A 17,497-nucleotide genomic window follows, 5' to 3' on the forward strand; every position below is an offset into this window, starting at 1 on the left:
TTGATCTTTTGATGGTGTCCTTCATGAATCTACTATTAAAGTTGTGTAGTCTCTCTCTCCAATCCTATGAAGATCATCATTTCTCTGATCTAATGGTGAAAACCATGACACGCAATATCCTACTCAGAGTAATAACCGGCAAAAATTTCTCAACCATGTAACCATGTGTTGTTTACGAAGGAAGGGAACTTAAACGAATTCCGAAGTAATAATATGGGAATATATTAGAGAGAATGTCTTTTATGCTATATACATTCATCTTTCGAGGGGAGATTAGGCTACAAAATAAATAATAGTAACTTAACAATGGAATGAACAAAATGAGGGGAAGTATTTGGTCAAAAATGGAGACACGTATATTGGGAAGGAAGTAATAGGTAAGATAATTAAGTCATGTTTGGGGACTTGATACAAAAGAAAAATCTAGCTAGCTACCCTCAATTAGGCCACGAAATTCATCAAAATCTAAAATTAAATTTTCTAATCCCAAAGCTCAATCCTCATTGGTTATCAAGTTCTGTTCACAAGGAACTTTACTAGTTACTAGTTAAAAAGTACCTCCATTACCTTTGACACACCTGGCACCTTTCTCTCTCTCTCTCATTGTCAGTATCATCCAACCATCATTACTACCTTTTCTCCTCACATTATATATTTATTGCTACACCTAGCTATTACTTTCAGCTTATGCACTCTAAGCTCGTTCATCCCCCCCTATCTTTTAGCCTTAGTCCTTCCACAATGAAGGTAAGTCTCTTCTCATTGGGCTACCGATTATGTGTGACAGTGTGAGGGTGAGAGAATTGTTATCTTAATTTAGTGTTGGAAAAATGTTTCTGTGATATAATCTGAATGTTTTTGTCACTTGCAGTTCCTCAGCTGGATGCAAAATAAACTTGGTGGAAAACAAGACAACAGAAAACCAAATGCACATACTACAACAACTACTACTACTACTACATGTAAGTCTTTAATACTATTCAGTCAATTAGTTTTTCCTTGTGGCAATGCATGATGTTTCTAGCACCAATAAGATGCAAGAATTCACTCTTTGTCTGATACACTTAAAAGCACACTTGCTTCTCTCTGAAGGAAGGGTGACTTAAGTCGAAACATATAGAGAAAGACAGGGAGAAGACGTGTTTATATGTTCAGCCTATTTACATATTTGTTTGGGAGAAACACTTTTTCTCTCTCTCAAACTTCATTTTCTTTTTTCATAGTTTCCAATCAAACAAAAGACTACATAAAAAAAATAAACTTATTTATATCAAAGGTGTCTCGTATGTGGGGATATTAAGAACTTGAAAATGTTATATTGGTTTGTATATGTATTTAATAATTAACAATTATTTATATCTTTTAGATTGAAGAATAATTTTAGTAGTTTTTGAAATGCTAAAAGTTGATTAATATATACAGTTTTTTATTTCAAATTTTGTTTGATAAGCAAACCCCACTATCTGCTAACAAGTTGGCGTCCTAGTAGTTGTAACTTGATCCGAGGTAAACTTAGCTAAGGGTATTAAAAAATTTTCAGTAGAGTAACATTAATCCTTTCCCTGGGAGTTTTATAATAAAAGTTTTCCTTTGGTTTTCTGCACAGATCATCCAAAACAAGAGCCTAGGGAAGAATTCAGCGATTGGCCTCATGGTTTACTAGCGATTGGAACATTTGGAAACAAGACTGCAATCAAAGAAGACTTGGATGACCAAAATACACAAGAGGATCCATCTTCTTCAGAGGAAATAGCAGACTTCACTCCTGAAGAAATTGGGAATCTACAGAAGGAGTTAACTAAACTTCTGAGACGAAAACCCAATGTGGAAAAGGAGATTTCTGAGCTTCCTCTGGACAGATTTCTTAACTGTCCTTCAAGCTTGGAGGTTGATAGGAGAATCAGTAATGCACTATGCAGTGAATCAGAAGATAAGGAAGAAGATATTGAGAAAACACTAAGTGTAATAATTGATAAATGCAAAGACATTTGTGCAGATAAAAGAAAGAAAGCAATGGGGAAGAAATCTATTTCTTTCCTTCTGAAGAAGATCTTTCTTTGTAGAAGTGGATTTGCTCCAACACCAAGCCTTAGAGATACCCTTCAAGAGTCAAGAATGGAGAAGGTACCCCTTTGTTTTAGCTAATAATCTTTCATTTGCCTAAGTGAAGAAATTATTGTATGGTCTGAGATCACCATGTGACAAGTAGTCGAGTTTTTCAAGTTTTGAGAGAGTTAATAAAACTTCGTTATGTGTCACATAAAAATTGACGGGAGCTATAAACATGTGGTGGTCTCATACCATAGATTAATTTCTAGATTAGGTGCTATTCCAGTTTCTATGCTTTAGCTCTTACTCACATGTGAATTGTGATATATAAAATATACAGGTTTTGAGGACAATGCTCCACAAGAAAATTTGCACCCAAAATTCTTCTCGGTCACCGTTGGTGAAGAAGTGCATAGAGGACAAAAAGATGACAAGGAAGAAAAATGAGGATGAATCAGATGAGAGAAATGGTGATGGCTGTAAATGGGTCAAGACTGATTCTGAATGTAAGTTGCATTTCGACATATACCATGTTAGAAATAAAAATCCCTGACTTAAGTTGCTATGATTAATCATATCCTTTTTTTTCTTGCAGATATTGTTCTAGAGATATAAATCTTCCTTCTTATTTTTACTAGCTCTTTTAGTAGCTGTTCAGGTAATCATTAATTCATATGTATAAGTATGTGAATTTCATCACACCTAAATTTGCATACATTGAGTAATTGACAATTTGCTTTTTTCACCTCAGATTCAAGCAAGAAGCCAAAGATATATATGTACATGATTATGGAGGGTAGAGACTAGGAAGTGGAGCTCAAATTTTTTAAATGAAGTTTCATTGATATGTACCAAGAAATGAGTGGTGCATACAGCAGAGCAGCATCTCTGTTTTGTTAATGGTGATTCCAGTTATTTTTTCATGGTTGTGTCTGCGAACGTGGAACAACTCATGTTGTGGAAAATCATACAATGAATTATGTATTTCTGATCTGCAATGACAAAGCTAGACATTTTGTACGCTGTACACACTTTTCATCCCTTTTTTACTCCACTTTGTCACCTGCTCTCTCCTTGTAACATGTTGGAATTAATGAATAATACTTATTTTTATAGATAGATTTGATGTTGTTACATCACTAATAGCCTCTTTGAATTCACATTTATTTTGTTGATTCTGAATCTTTTGGAAGTGTAGGATTCCCATTCAATGTGTATATGAGCAGTGTAATTCAAACAAACCAAATACGCTCTAGACTCTAGCCTCTAAGTCATGTGAGGTAACTTGTTTTGAGGTTTAAGGTCAAACTTTTTTTTAATCATTATAATATTAGTACGAGGTATTACATAAAAATATAAAGTGAGATACTTTATTTTAATTATATATTTTTATTCATAAAATTAAAATTTAAAATCTTCATAAGATATGAGTTCATCTACTCATACTAAGATATGAGTTCATCTACTCATACTAATAATAATGTTGATGGTGATTAAATTTAATTTGAAATGATATTATTTTTTTAGCCTTCTTTTATTTTTATTTTTTATCAATTATCCATCATACAATTTCTCAATTATTCTGAAACTCTCACATTTTTCAACATTGAAAGCAAATACTTTATAAAATCATTTAATTATTTTTTTTCTCAATATGTAAGTTTTAGTATAATTTTTTTGAGAGGAATATAAAGTTTTTAAAATATAAAGTTTTTATATTTTGGTTAAACTTTTGTTAAGTAACATCTTGAATATCAAAGAATTGACGTCGTATGATATTGCATATAATTATTTTTTCTTTTTACATTTAAAAATATTTCTTAAAATTAAAATAATAACAAAAATTGTACCATTTTTATTATCGTATAAAAAACATATCCTACCTTTTAAAGATTTCATAGCACAATAGATTTTGACAAAAAGAATTATCAACTTATAAATAAATATTAAGAAAATCAAATTTGAGAAAATAAACTAAACACTAGTCGCGTAAAAAAATGAATGTAGTTGATCATTTTTAATAAAAAAATTTCCTTTCAAAGTTTTAATCATGTTTTTAAGCTATAAGTCTCCAACATAAAATATTATTTAATATTGTTCGAATCATCAACTTGTTGATTTTTATTGACTTTTATAATTATTTTAAAAATCATACTATTAATAATCTTTATTGATTGACAATGTCAAAAATATTTATATCGAGATTTTATTTTCATTAAACTCATCAAAGTTAATAAAATACTCCATGCTATATTTTTTACATCATTCTTATTATTATTTAATTATTTTAAACATTTTATAAAAAATATTAATATATATAATACTACTTTTTAATAAATAAGAAAATTGATTAAAAAAGAAAACATAAAAATTTAATCTAATAGTAAACCATTATGTTTTTTTATTCCTTTAAATCAAAGATAATGTCTAAATTCATAATAATTTACAAATTTTATCTAATCAATTGAATTAAATTCATTTGACATAGTTAACCATGACTACTAGACAAGATATAAAAAAATAATATATGTATTTATAATTATATTTTCAATGCATAACTTTTTTTTCTTCAATAATAAAAATATACATATCAATTAAATTTATATTTAACTGTTAATAAATAATGTATACAATAATATAGTATTTTTTTAAAAAATAGTATTATTTAATCACAAGCTGTCATATATATATATATGATAATTTTTTATTTTAAAAATAACTATCTATACTAAACATATAAATACTCATGCCAATTAAATTTTTAAAATATTAAATATATCATATTAAATATTTCTTAAAAACAAATATTAAATTCAGAATAAAAATTAAGAATTTGTTTTATAATCTCATATATATATATATATATATATATATATATATATATATATATATATATATATAAGAACATGATAAAAATCTAATAATATAAAAATATGATAAACTTTAATGTTATCTAATATTTGATGCAAACAAACAATCATAGAATATAACATAAATTAAATTATGTATGAAATCATATTGACACAATAAGCAACATATAATGATAACATAGTTATCATTGAATCCGATCATATCTTATCATATCAATTTAAATTACGTTTTAGTAATATTTTATTTTTTTTTCTCTTATAATTTCAATAATAATGCATCAACTAAAATAAAATAAGTGTAGTATTGTTTTGAGTGAACACACCTACGAACAAACCCAAACCCCGGATGGCACAGAAGCAGCACCTCCTTCTGGATCTATCCCAAATCTCAATCTCCAAACCCTAGAACGAACATTCAAGTTTCCCCCTTTCCCCTTTCTCCTTTCCCTTTCAAAAACACTCCCTTTCCACTCTTCCGCTGCGATTGGATCTCTTGGGTGTCTTCCTTTCCGCGATTTCGATCTGCAACTTGAGGGTTGTGGAATTCGGAATTTCACATTGAAGTCTTCAATTGGCGCTGTCAATGCCATTGGTGTGGTTAGTGAAGAATTTTTCTGTGGTCATTTGATACCGATAAAAAAAAAGCACAATGTCTTGGGCAGGCCCTGAGGATATTTACCTTTCTACTTCACTTGCCAGCTATCTTGACAGTGAGCCCTCTCTTTCTCTCTCTCATATTGTTATACACTTGAAATTCAATAATTTGTAGTTAGAAAAGGATTAGACTCTTGAGATAATAGTGCATAGCTTCCTTTTGTGGGGGGGGGGGGGGGGGGGGGGGAGGGGGTTCTTATTTTCATTTTGTAAAGGGTAACTTTTAAGGCCTAAATGTTGTGGACTTTTTTGGTTGGAAACGAGTAAGTTATGTAGGGGAAGATTTTTTTTTTTTTTAATGATCAACTTGTTTTTGTATTTTTGTGGAAGCTGGTGATTCTAGTTTCATTGGGAATTCTAGGCTGGGGTGTTATGTGTGCTTGACTGTTTTTTTTTTTTTTTAGGCAAATATTAGTTTGTTAGTTTTTGTTAGCAGGGATTCCAACACTCGACCTATCCCTCCCTTCCTTCACCCTTTACCACTAAGTCAACCTTATATCTCCTGCGTGACTGTTGTTTTAGTCATTATTAGGTGTGGAGGGAAGGGAAGAGACACGATTTTGACTGACAAATCAAAAAAATTCATGCTTCCAACATGTCATTAGGGAACTGAGTAGTGACAAGTAGCTTAAATGCGAGCGTGAGGTGATAATGATAATATTCAGCTGCTGGATGTATGAAAACTGAAAAGAAAAAAATGGTAATGATACAGGGAATATGATTAGCTTGATATTCTAGAGCCTCTAGTGTAACTTAATTAAGAACTATGAGAAACCGTAGAACATGGAAACAAATAGACATGCTTGGTATTTGATGTAATCCTAAGAGATAATTTTTATAACATGTATGGTAAGAAGGGAAATCCCAATGTTTGACTTCCTTTTATTTCCTTCAATTTGGAAGGAAGACCCAAAAAGACTATAAGAGAGGTTATCAAAAAGGATCTCGAACTCAATGGTTTGGATAGAAGTATGGTACTTGATAGAACATTATGGCGGAAGTTGATCCATGTAGCCGACCCCACCTAGTGGGATAAGGCGTGGTTGTTGTTGTTGTTGTTGGATTTTGTGTATCATTGTTATCCACCGCTCTACATAGTGTTATTCTTCCTCAATTCTACTGTAATATTGGTATTGCCAATTAAATGGGACCTATGATTATCATTGTCCTCTATAGTTGTTATACCTCTTAATGCCAGAAAACTATAGTCATTCCTGCAAAAGTGAACACATAAGAATATTGTTACTGTTTCTTTTAAATTATAATGTGTGATTGAATAGCTTTGATGTTACTTTGCTTTTTGCATATTTATCATACAAGTCTTTCTGAGGGATTTGGGCTAGATATTGTTCAAAAGCAGTGAAAATCAGTTGGGTGTGGTAAATCATTCTGAGTTTTCATTGGAGGTGAAGCTGATTTTGTATTTTGTGCAAATTTGTGTGGCCTGACACTATTTATTTCTTGTAGAGAAACTTCTTGTATTGCTGAGAGATGGTAGAAAGCTCATGGGGACACTTCGCTCTTTTGATCAATTTGGTACCAACTTCTCCTTAAATTATGTGAAGTTTTGACATGCTATAGGTTGAGTTTCTAAAATTTCCCATCAATAATATGCAGCCAATGCAGTTCTTGAGGGTGCTTGTGAGAGAGTTATTGTTGGTGATCTGTATTGTGACATCCCTTTAGGTCTCTATGTGATCCGTGGGGAAAATGTTGTTCTAATTGGTGAGCTGGTAAGTTTACTGATTATTTCCCTTTGCATCTAAAAATATTTTCTACTTTTCAATCTTAGTTTTACAATCACGTGTCTTTCAACTTTTAGGACTTGGAGAGGGAGGAACTTCCCGAACATATGACACGTGTTTCTACCGCAGAAATCAAGAGGGTAAATATTCCTTAATTGTTTCTTTATTTAATTGATCTTCTTTGTGTCTACTTTCTGTCTCCGTATTTTCCCCTCATTTTAGTAAAAATAATGCTATGTTGTGACCCGGACATTCATGGTAAAATGTCAAGGCACCCATCATTGTTGTAATTTCATTACATTTATATATAAAGCGTGTGGGAATGAAACTGATTGTGTATATTTGTTTCTGATATCTATTAATCCTTTTGTAAGTACACATGATGAGCATGAAAAAGTGGACAGACTAAGGCTTCATTTGGATGGGCCTATAATAAATGCTACTCGTCCTGGCCATATTCCTTGATTGGTCTTAATGATAAGATAGCATATTGTATTCATTGTAATGTTTCTGTGTTCTGATTATTAGTAAACAGCTCCATAGTTTGCTGTTTAACTGATAATACCCTATTATACCCTTATAGGGCAGAGTACCCCTCTGACATGGTTTCAAATACTCTAAGAAGAAAAGGAAATCTCAATATTATAATTATGCAGAAAAATGTCCCCAATGTTTGATGGTCTATTTACAAACCCAACATAACTAGACACCCTAATTGATAAATTCTCTAAATAACAAATAATTTCAAATCAAAAGCCAGTATTTGAAAATTAAAATCCTAAAACTATCACTGCATAAAATTTTTACACACACTCTTTGGAATAACAAACTAACACATTTAGCTTCTCTATCAAACTGATTTTGGCTTGTGCATAAATTAATGGAAAAGCTTAATTCATTTTATCTTATTTTCTTCACCTATCAGTGTGTTTAATGGGAAATTTATCCAGACAAAACTTATATCATTTACTTACATATTTGGTCCATTGCTTTTCTGCTATGATTTGGAATTAGTTGCCGGTGTAGTCATATAATTTACTTTTATTTAAGCAACAATTCACTTTTGTAGACTTGTGAAATTTTCTATTTTTAAATTGAACTGTGATTTTGTAGGCACAGAAAGCAGAAAGGGAGGCTTCAGATCTGAAAGGGACTATGAGGAAAAGAATGGAATTCCTTGACTTTGACTAGTCAACTCTCACTCACCCTTCACCTTCCCGTCCGCAAATATTACAGCGGCTGTTCTTCAGATATTTTGTTTTGTTTTTCTCTGCTATTGTTGCCTTTCATGGGAGGGTTGAATATTCTTGAATTTTCTTGTAATATTAGCCCCTGGAATCAATACTATCATTCATTTGCTTTAAAAAAAGTTGATAATTAATATATCATGATTTCAATTCGTAAACGACATTCTGATTAGGGGATGATAGGCTTCAAATTGTGCAAAATAGTTATGTTTTAAGCTCAATGTTTTTGCAACCTTATATTCAACGGGGCTATATAATGCTATGTTTATAACCGTGAAGTACTCTAATTACTTCATTTCGCTATGAATGGAGTGTTTAGCAGGATAATTGTTTTAAGACTCATTTATATATAAATATTTTGAATATATAGACTAAATTATAATTAAAATTTATAATAATTATTTTTTAACTATTAATTTTTTAAATTATTAAAATTTAGTTTAGAAATGAAGATAAAAATGATAGGTGAAAAGTGATAAGAGGTAAAGAAATTTTAAAAAATGCTTTCATTGAGAAAATATAAAACAATCACGTTGAAAAATAATTTCTTAAAGTACTTTCATTCAACATAAACTATTCTAATTTATATGAGAAAAAAAGTATTTAAACACTGGAATCCAAATGACACCTTGAGAGATAATGAGAAGAGAAAAATATAGATATTATAGATTATGTGAAGTAATATAGAAGGAGAGATTGAGAAAAATTAGGAGTGTTGATTGAATGTTTTATATTTTTACGGGTGTCTAAATATTATTACTTTTTACATAAAGAGAACTTTTGAAAATTTAAAATTGAGAATGTTAAATTTCAAATTTAATATTTCTGAGAAAAAGGTAGACAATATTAGAAAAAAAGTTAATTTTTTTTATTTTATTGATAGGATAAAATATAATAATATCAGCTACATGTCCTCAAATTTATCAAGGTAGAAGGGCTAAAGATTGTCCTCCAAACAAAATATTTTTTCTATTTGCCTATCTACCATAGATGTACAAAAGGATTTAACAAAAATCCAATCTTCAACGATGAATTTATAGAAATGAATTGTGAAAATTTAACATGTGAAAGAAAATAGACCACTGACATGTCTTAGAGTAGATATCAAATTCATCTCTAATCAAAGGAAGTAATGTCTGTAATCTCTATCCATAATCTATCATCCTGGTTTCTAATCAATAATCATTATCCTCAGTTGTCCTTCTCCTCCTGTGGCAGTTGTCCTTTCGTGGTTCTTCTTCATCCATGAAAGCAAACAAGGCCTGCGAGATGTTGTTATCCAACTTCTTCCGATGCAACCTTGATTTTGTTTTCTTCAGCGGCCCGTTTAGAGCTTGCTTTTCCTTAAATCCTTTTGCACCCTCCAAATCAAATGTATTAAGAAAAGCTATTTTTTTCTTCTTTGGTGTTTTAATATCAAAATGCAATTCCTTAGTCATCATAGTCTGCAATGGATAGTATAATTACCAATTAGAATAATCAAATTACAAGCACATCAATAATGCAATTAATCATGTGCCACTGATACATACCGCTTCTCTAATTGTTTTTGACACATGAAAAAGCTCTTTCAAATCTTCATGGTTCACTCCACACAACACTTGAACCTGCAATTAAGAAAAACACATTTAAAAACAAAAACTTGACAATAGTCCAAACCTAAGCTTGAAATTCACTCAAACAAAACCTAGAGAATTCTCTAATTACCAAGAATATCCTGAAGAAGGAATTCAATGAGAGACTTCTCAGAATTGAGAGAAATTATGCCAGTGCACGTTCTCTTCAATTGAGGAGAAACTTCCACATCATTGTAGCTCCCTTAGCTCCCTGTACTCAAATGGTGTGACATCTTCTTGTAGCTCATGCTGATCAAGTTTTCATCTCCCATTGTGGTAGTCTAGTAGCCAGAGTGGTTGCCACCAAGCCTGAGAAGAAGAAGGTCTAAACCTACTTCATCAAGTTCACTAAGATCTTGTTGTCCCACACGAATGCTTGGCCAAGGACTCATTGTTTAATGTTTACAACAACATCCCTTATTTCAAGCATCAATATTGAGGGTTAATGTAATATATAAGAGTGTCAATATAATTTTCAAACATTAAGTATGTAAACATAAGAATTAAAAAAATAACAATATTATGTGTAATTAGAAAAAACAACTCAGGCACTTCGAGAGTGTAATTTGCTCCAATGCATAGATTGGTAAAATGAAATGAAAAATAAATAAATTAAAATAATGTAATAAAAATATAAAATCCACTTAAATTTTTTAAAAATTTTCCTTTCTTTTTCCCCTACCAAAATGACCATAAAGAAAACTACAGTCAACACCTAAAAACAGTAAGAAAATGACCATTTTTCTCTTTACTATTATTAGTGTCTTCTGAATTTTAGGAGTGATAAACTGATAATATCAGTAGCTAGAGAAATTACGGTAAACACCCAAAATACAGTACGAAAATGACCATTTTTCTATTTTATTTGTACTATTAATATATATAGACACCGACACCTCTATCTGTCATTTATATCAGTAACTAGAAAACAAGAAAAATGCGGAGAGAATCCAGTGAGTAATATAAAAATCACTAATTTCATTCAATTAAAATAAAACACATCACAGAAATTAAATTGTGTCAGTGTCATAATACGCCAGACTAATTTTATAACAAAATTTTAATTACAGTAGAAATATAATATTTCCTACGGTATTTCTTACATAAACACACGCTATATAGTATATTATGCGGTAATCCTAAAGCAACAAATCAAATGCTAATATGTATGGAAATGATTTATTTAACCATAAAATTTACGTTGGATTCCACCGTTCTCAAACTCAACGGATTGAAAAACACTGTATCTGATTACCTCAAAGGACATACAGACACACTACACATTCTTCTCGTATACAAAAACCTCAATCTTCACAAATTCAACACTTTTTTTTTTCTTGTCTCTCCGTAGATCTACTTTCTCTCTCTCTCTCTGAAAAATGCGTGGGGTCTCGCTTCTGGCGTTTCTGCTTCTGCTATCCCTCTGCGCCGAAGCTTCTGTTCACGACTACAGAGGGGAGAAATTCGCCGCCAAAGGTAACGCCTTTGTCGTCCATGGAGGCAGCGAAGGAATTTACGCTTCTGCCCCCAACCTCACCGACGCTTATCCGCCGCCAAATCCCGACTCTTACATACGGTTATTTTCACTTCACCCTTCAATTTCGTATCTGGGTTTTCTTAAAGCACTCCCCTTTAAGCTTTCTCTTCATTGTTCATTGCATTTCATTGTGTGACCTCGCTAGATTCAGAATTGTTTCATGTCTGTTTGTGTGAAAAATGTTACTGACACGTTTAGGAGGTTTGTCGAATTTCTGCATTCAGCTTTCAGTGTAGTGGGTGTGAGGTTCTTGGTAAAAAGTTGCAATTTTTAATTGTTGTAGTAGATGTCCTTAATTCACTTCAATGCGTGAGTAGAATGTACAATTTTACTTGTCAGATTTGAAAAGTGAAGTTGTTAGGATACTCATAGGATTTCCACAAGTTTGGTGAGAAGTTGAAAACCGTTTTTCTTGTGGCTGTGAATCCTGAAGGATTATAATTACCACTGGTTTTGTTTGGAACTGTGTTGGTAGTTATGCTGATGTTTTGGTTCTGTTTTTTGTAATGTGAAAATCAGGTTTGAAAGGATTACATTTCGGAGAAACAAGGAGTTGTCTAACTTTAGCTCGTGGCCGATTCAAGCTGTTGTTTTTGAAGTTGAAGATAGAGAGACAATTGGTGGTTCGGCCTATGGGGGTCAAAGGGCTGTCTGCTGCACTGGTGATCTAGCGAAACTTGGTGTGTGTGCTGAAGGACAGGTCATTTACCGCCCTTCTGTGGAGAATCCTGATTGGCCTCAAGTTTTTGGTGTCTCTTTTGAAATGGACGATGAAGTAGCAGTGCTGCCGTTGAAATCTATACAAATCACAAAAACTGGGATGTATAACTTGTATTTCATCCATTGCGATACGAGGCTTAAAGAATTGGTTGTTGAAGGGAAAACTGTATGGAAAAATCCCTCTGGTTATCTACCTGGTAGAATGGCGCCTATGAAAGTTTTCTACCAATTCATGTCTTTTGCGTATGTACTGCTTGGGATCTTTTGGTTCTCTCAATATGCTAGATTTTGGAAGGAAGTATTTCCCCTGCAGAACTGCATTACCGCAGTGATAACCCTAGGCATGTTTGAGATGGCTCTGTGGTACTTTGACTATGCTGAATTCAGTGAGACTGGAATCAGGCCAACTGGGACAACCATATGGGCAGTCACCTTTGGTACTGTTAAGCGGACATTCGCACGTTTGGTCATTTTATTGGTTTCAATGGGCTATGGTGTTGTGAGACCTACCCTTGGTGGGCTCACGTCAAAGGTGGTTATGCTTGGAGGAACCTTCTTTATTGCATCTGAAGTTCTTGAATTGGTAGAAAATGTTGGTGCAGTAAGTGATCTTTCTGGAAAGGCAAAACTGTTCTTGGTTCTTCCTGCTGCAGTATTGGATGTGTTCTTCATTCTTTGGATTTTCACTTCACTCTCTGCAACTTTAACTAAGCTTCAGGTATTCATCTGTTATGGTTGTACTTGTCACAGTATTGTTTATTCCATGAAAATCACGTGAGCCTTTCTTCTGTCTCATATAAAATTAGTTTTTTTCTCGTAAATGAGACATAAACAGTTTTCCTTTGTTAGTTTTTATTTAAAGCATTTTATGATAGCGGTTGGCAGGAGGAGTATTATTTTGGTTTGTTTTCTGAATTTTATAGAAATATGAACAGCATGGCAGTATTTGTGATATAGTTATCCAGTAAGAGAGACTGCCATAAAAAATTTACTGCTACCTTTGTAACTAATAAATCAGGATAGAAAGGCAGATAAGCTATATTTTAGTTATGTGCTTGAAGTAATCAAGGAGCATGGAGAGGTCATTACACAACTCTCCCATGGTATGTCATCAGTTTGGATATTTTTTGTTTAATAATCCATGGTTTTGTTACGTATTTCTGGAGGAAAATAACAAGCCAATTTATCGTGTTCTTTCAACAGTAAAATAACGGGATATTCCTTCCTTCCAAACTTGATGTGTAAAACCCTGATGATCTTATTTTATGAATTATATTTTGCTATATAGCTTTTGTGTACAAATTAGGCTGATTGTCTTAGACTTTTGCTATGATTCTGCACAATGTAATGTTACGACTGATAATTCACTGTCATGTCTTTTATTATGACTATCCAAAAATTGACCCTTCTGTTCTTATGTAATGTAACAGACCAGAAGGATGATGATAAAATTGGATATTTACAGGAAGTTCACTAATGCTTTGGCTGCAGCTGTGCTTGTATCAGTGGGCTGGATATGTTATGAGGTAATTCACAATCACAGGCATAAACATATTTCAATTGCTTTGCATGTTATCTGGGCCTAATTATCATATAGTTGGATCAAGGTCATTTTGTCTACGCAATCAGGGGATTCAGATGCTATAAACAAATTAAAATGAGTTTTAAAAGTTTTGATCAAGAATAGAGCAGGAAATGTGTTACAGAATAGATGTTATTTGCATGTTTATTAATTTAATACATCACTCAATTTTACATATTTCAAGTGCTTATTTTTCTACTTTCTCTTTCAGCTTTATTTCAAATCAAATGATGTATACAACGAGCAGTGGCAGAACGCGTGGATCATTCCAGCCTTTTGGCAAGTTCTGTCTTACTCTCTCCTGTGTGTTATCTGCATTCTTTGGGCACCATCTCAAAGTGCAACACGGTAAAAATTCCGTCTCTCTCTCTCTCTAAGTTCTTCCATTATCAATCTTTATTCTTTAATGCCTGCAAAAGCAAAGTTAGCTTTTTCTTCTATGCTCTCTTTCCATATACATCATTTGTATCTCACTGTTGTTTCTGTTCTTGACAGATATGCCTACCGTGATGATGGCAGTGATGAGTTTGATAGGGATGAGACTACTTTAACACTCATAAAACCATCACCTATTTCTTCAAAAGATGTTCGAAGTGTGCCAGATGCTAGACCAGTGCAAAGCAGTAACGGGAATTCAAATGATGATTTAGAAGAAGACAAGAGAGAATAATAAACTTAGGATGTAGCTCTGATTCTATGCTTCCATTGTATCCCTCCTGAAAATTAGCTCCATGACTATTTTCCCTTTATTCTTTTATTTCCTTCATTAGTCTTTACTCTCACTTGATACTTTGTCACCAAATAGTTCCTTACGAGATTGGATTACTTGATAGAATTCTGTGTATTCCTGTGATGCCAGTGCACAAGAATATAATTTAGTCACTTTTTTTTACACATAATTTAGTGTCTGTTTACTAATACAAAGAACTTTTCTTCGATTATGCCATGTTATGTGTATTATGCATGTGCATGCATGCATACATGTGGGGACACTTAAAAGAACTTTTTCATTTTTAAGTTTCCAGCTGTATAGCACATATTAGTATTTTACTATTCAGTATTGATGAATGATGCTTTGACTCCATGGATTTTTATGTTTATTTTTTGAACAAGTTTAAAGGAGTGGACATTGTTGCACTTTAACTTTTAAGGATAGAGTTGAGTTGATACTGGTCAATAAAAATCATTTATCAATTAAAAACTATTTAGAGAGTTTAACTTATTGGTTTAACAAAATGTTAGTTATTATAATTTTTTTATATTTATTTTTTATTCTTACCAATAAAAAAACTGAATTGAAAATTTGCAACTTTTACAATGAATCCAGACTTTTATTTTCATATTATTATTAAATATTTTAATCTATAAAGCATACAATTAAATATTTATTTTATATAACTAAAATTTATAATAAATAAAATATTTTTGAATGAATTAAAATTAAAATAAATAATTAAATTTTTTTAATATTTAAATTATATTTTTTTATAAATAATTATAGTGTCATAATATTTTTAATTATTGATAATTTTTAAAATGAAGTTCAATATAGAAATAAGATGAAAAGGATAAATTGAAAGATAAAGTTTTTGTTAAAAGTTCTTATTTTGTTGAAAAAATTCTTAAAAGTATTTTCATTTAAAATAGTTATTTATATATATAGAAGATTTTACTTTTTTAGGACTAGAACAATTCAATTATTGGCCTATAAGGAGGAAGCAGTGTAAAACAATAGTCTCTCGAAGTCCTTTTCTTTTTGGTAAAGAAGATGTGCATATTCTTGAGAAAATATTACTTTTTTAAAAAGATTTCAGCGAACTTTTATTTGTAAATTAATTCAATACAAATAAGTGTTCTTAAGATTTCTTATTGTTCCTTACTTAAACGCGCTCCTATTTGGTTGTGAACTCGTTAACCCTGCTATTATAATTTCCTTAACCTTGGGACAATAAAATTGCTATGAAATATTTATACGTTTAATTGATTGTGAGCTTTTATTACAGAAAATTCTACTTTATAAAATTTGAATGTGTGGTGTCCTTTGCGAAGCATTTCATTTGTACCACACGTAGTGCTTCACCTTTTTCACGTAATTAACAAACTATGTAAAATCATTTATTACTACAATCATTTCCATAAATGAAAATAAAACGGTCTATAGTAGAACTATATAATTAGGGGTGTACTGGTGACCTGAACTTGAATTAACTTAAATTAATTCAAACAATTTAGATTTTATCATTTGTGTATTTGGATCAAAATCAAATTGATTAAAACTATATTAATGTATAGGTTGAGTCAGGAGTTTATATTTATAGATCCAATCAAAATCTCATCGGTCAAAACCAATAAAAATTTATAGAATTGCTTAATTTGACTTTAAAATTACTGAAATTGAGACTCAAAGTATTGAGACTATTAAGGCTGAAACTTCTTAAGCATTACTTTTAGGTACATTGTTACTTGTTTCACTTTTTTCATATTTATTTTTTCTATTATGTTTATAATAATAATGAATTATATTTTATTCATTTGTTTCAGTAAATCTATTTGTAACAAATCTAGTTGTATGAAAAATTAGTTTGTAGAAAATAATTATAATTTATATGATTATAATAAACTTCGTTGAAGGATATTTTGTTTTAATTTGTATTAAATCAATCAATTTTATTACTTTTAAATATTTGATAACACTGTGCTAGTTATATTGAATATTTGGATTAATCATGATATAGAATAGTAATTCTACCAAAAAAATTATATTTAAATGGATAACTCGTCAGTTCAAATGGAAACAAATCATTCATGAATTGATTGAATTAAGTTTAAAAAAATTATGAAAATTGAACCGAACCAAACTGATCAATTTGATTAAATTAGATCTTAAATTTAATCAAACCCGACCCAAATTGAACACTCATATATATATATATATATATATGAGCAATTGCTTTCGTTTCCATTCACGCATAACCTTATCTACGCAAATATGGAATCAAAAATAGCGATTTGATCTAGCTTCGTTGGCAGGGTCTGAAATTGTTTCTTGTTCATGATGTTGAATTGAACATAAGGAGATTATCTACGCAGAAGCAAAAATGGTGGCTAACAATACTTTTGCTAAAGGATCAAAATCCTGATCTTAACTTTTATCAGTTGGATCCATTGGCATTTAGCATTGTAGTCTCTAAAGCACCGAACTCAGAGATGTTTACCTATAAATTACACACCATTTGTTTTACTCTTTACTCATTGGAGAATGCTAATTAGTATCCTAAAGTCTCTTATAAGAAAATGTAACAATTTAATGTTACTAAAATACCCCATCATGATTTCAAATTTTCAATAAAATTCTTTTTTTTTAACCAAGATATCCTTGAAGGATAATTAAAAACTAATCTCTTAAAATATTAAGATTCATTTAAGTTCCATCTCCCAATAAAATAATGTTTATTGATTCTTATCTGTGTACTGTAA

At 31.2% G+C, this 17,497-nt stretch overlaps 4 protein-coding genes across 4 annotated transcripts; 3 read left to right on the top strand and 1 right to left on the bottom strand.

Annotated features, from left to right (window-relative positions):
- Positions 1-700: 700 nt before the first annotated feature.
- On the top strand, positions 701-3,109 carry LOC114389241. Its single transcript, XM_028349871.1, has 6 exons — positions 701-747; positions 872-962; positions 1,607-2,124; positions 2,390-2,555; positions 2,645-2,707; positions 2,801-3,109. The coding sequence occupies exons 1-5, from the start codon at positions 742-744 to the stop codon at positions 2,662-2,664; spliced, it is 801 nt and encodes a 266-aa protein (XP_028205672.1). The 5' UTR covers positions 701-741; the 3' UTR covers positions 2,665-2,707; positions 2,801-3,109.
- A 2,111-nt stretch (positions 3,110-5,220) lies between these two features.
- On the top strand, positions 5,221-8,737 carry LOC114389297 (sm-like protein LSM1B). The gene is made up of 5 exons (XM_028349939.1): positions 5,221-5,629; positions 7,041-7,109; positions 7,191-7,306; positions 7,396-7,458; positions 8,432-8,737. The coding sequence occupies exons 1-5, from the start codon at positions 5,569-5,571 to the stop codon at positions 8,507-8,509; spliced, it is 387 nt and encodes a 128-aa protein (XP_028205740.1). The 5' UTR covers positions 5,221-5,568; the 3' UTR covers positions 8,510-8,737.
- Positions 8,738-9,624: 887 nt separating this feature from the next.
- On the bottom strand, positions 9,625-10,573 carry LOC114391046 (F-box protein At1g61340-like). Its single transcript, XM_028352048.1, has 3 exons — positions 10,517-10,573; positions 10,098-10,172; positions 9,625-10,010 (listed from the first exon to the last, which is right to left on the bottom strand). Exons 1-3 carry the CDS (start codon positions 10,571-10,573, stop codon positions 9,741-9,743), a joined length of 402 nt encoding a protein of 133 aa, XP_028207849.1. The 3' UTR covers positions 9,625-9,740.
- Positions 10,574-11,374: 801 nt separating this feature from the next.
- On the top strand, positions 11,375-14,966 carry LOC114390819 (transmembrane protein 87A-like). The gene is made up of 5 exons (XM_028351709.1): positions 11,375-11,757; positions 12,238-13,156; positions 13,869-13,964; positions 14,232-14,368; positions 14,516-14,966. The coding sequence occupies exons 1-5, from the start codon at positions 11,561-11,563 to the stop codon at positions 14,688-14,690; spliced, it is 1,524 nt and encodes a 507-aa protein (XP_028207510.1). The 5' UTR covers positions 11,375-11,560; the 3' UTR covers positions 14,691-14,966.
- The last annotated feature ends 2,531 nt before the right edge of the window (positions 14,967-17,497 follow it).

This window comes from Glycine soja, chromosome 16 (genome assembly GCF_004193775.1).
Source record: "Glycine soja cultivar W05 chromosome 16, ASM419377v2, whole genome shotgun sequence".
NCBI classification, from domain to species: domain Eukaryota; kingdom Viridiplantae; phylum Streptophyta; class Magnoliopsida; order Fabales; family Fabaceae; genus Glycine; species Glycine soja.

Coding starts and splice junctions, on each gene's coding strand:
- LOC114390819 (XM_028351709.1), top strand. CDS start 11,561: ATGCGTGGGGTCTCGCTTCTGGCGTTTCTGCTTCTGCTATCCCTCTGC. Junction 13,157..13,868: donor CAACTTTAACTAAGCTTCAG/GTATTCATCTGT, acceptor GTAATGTAACAG/ACCAGAAGGATGATGATAAA. Junction 13,965..14,231: donor TGGGCTGGATATGTTATGAG/GTAATTCACAAT, acceptor TTTCTCTTTCAG/CTTTATTTCAAATCAAATGA.
- LOC114391046 (XM_028352048.1), bottom strand. CDS start 10,573: ATGAGTCCTTGGCCAAGCATTCGTGTGGGACAACAAGATCTTAGTGAA. Junction 10,173..10,516: donor ATCTTAGTGAACTTGATGAA/GTAGGTTTAGAC, acceptor TCTTAATTGCAG/GTTCAAGTGTTGTGTGGAGT. Junction 10,011..10,097: donor CAAAAACAATTAGAGAAGCG/GTATGTATCAGT, acceptor TATCCATTGCAG/ACTATGATGACTAAGGAATT.
- LOC114389241 (XM_028349871.1), top strand. Junction 963..1,606: donor AACTACTACTACTACTACAT/GTAAGTCTTTAA, acceptor TTTTCTGCACAG/ATCATCCAAAACAAGAGCCT. Junction 2,556..2,644: donor GGTCAAGACTGATTCTGAAT/GTAAGTTGCATT, acceptor TTTTTCTTGCAG/ATATTGTTCTAGAGATATAA.
- LOC114389297 (XM_028349939.1), top strand. CDS start 5,569: ATGTCTTGGGCAGGCCCTGAGGATATTTACCTTTCTACTTCACTTGCC. Junction 7,110..7,190: donor TCGCTCTTTTGATCAATTTG/GTACCAACTTCT, acceptor AATAATATGCAG/CCAATGCAGTTCTTGAGGGT. Junction 7,459..8,431: donor CTACCGCAGAAATCAAGAGG/GTAAATATTCCT, acceptor GTGATTTTGTAG/GCACAGAAAGCAGAAAGGGA.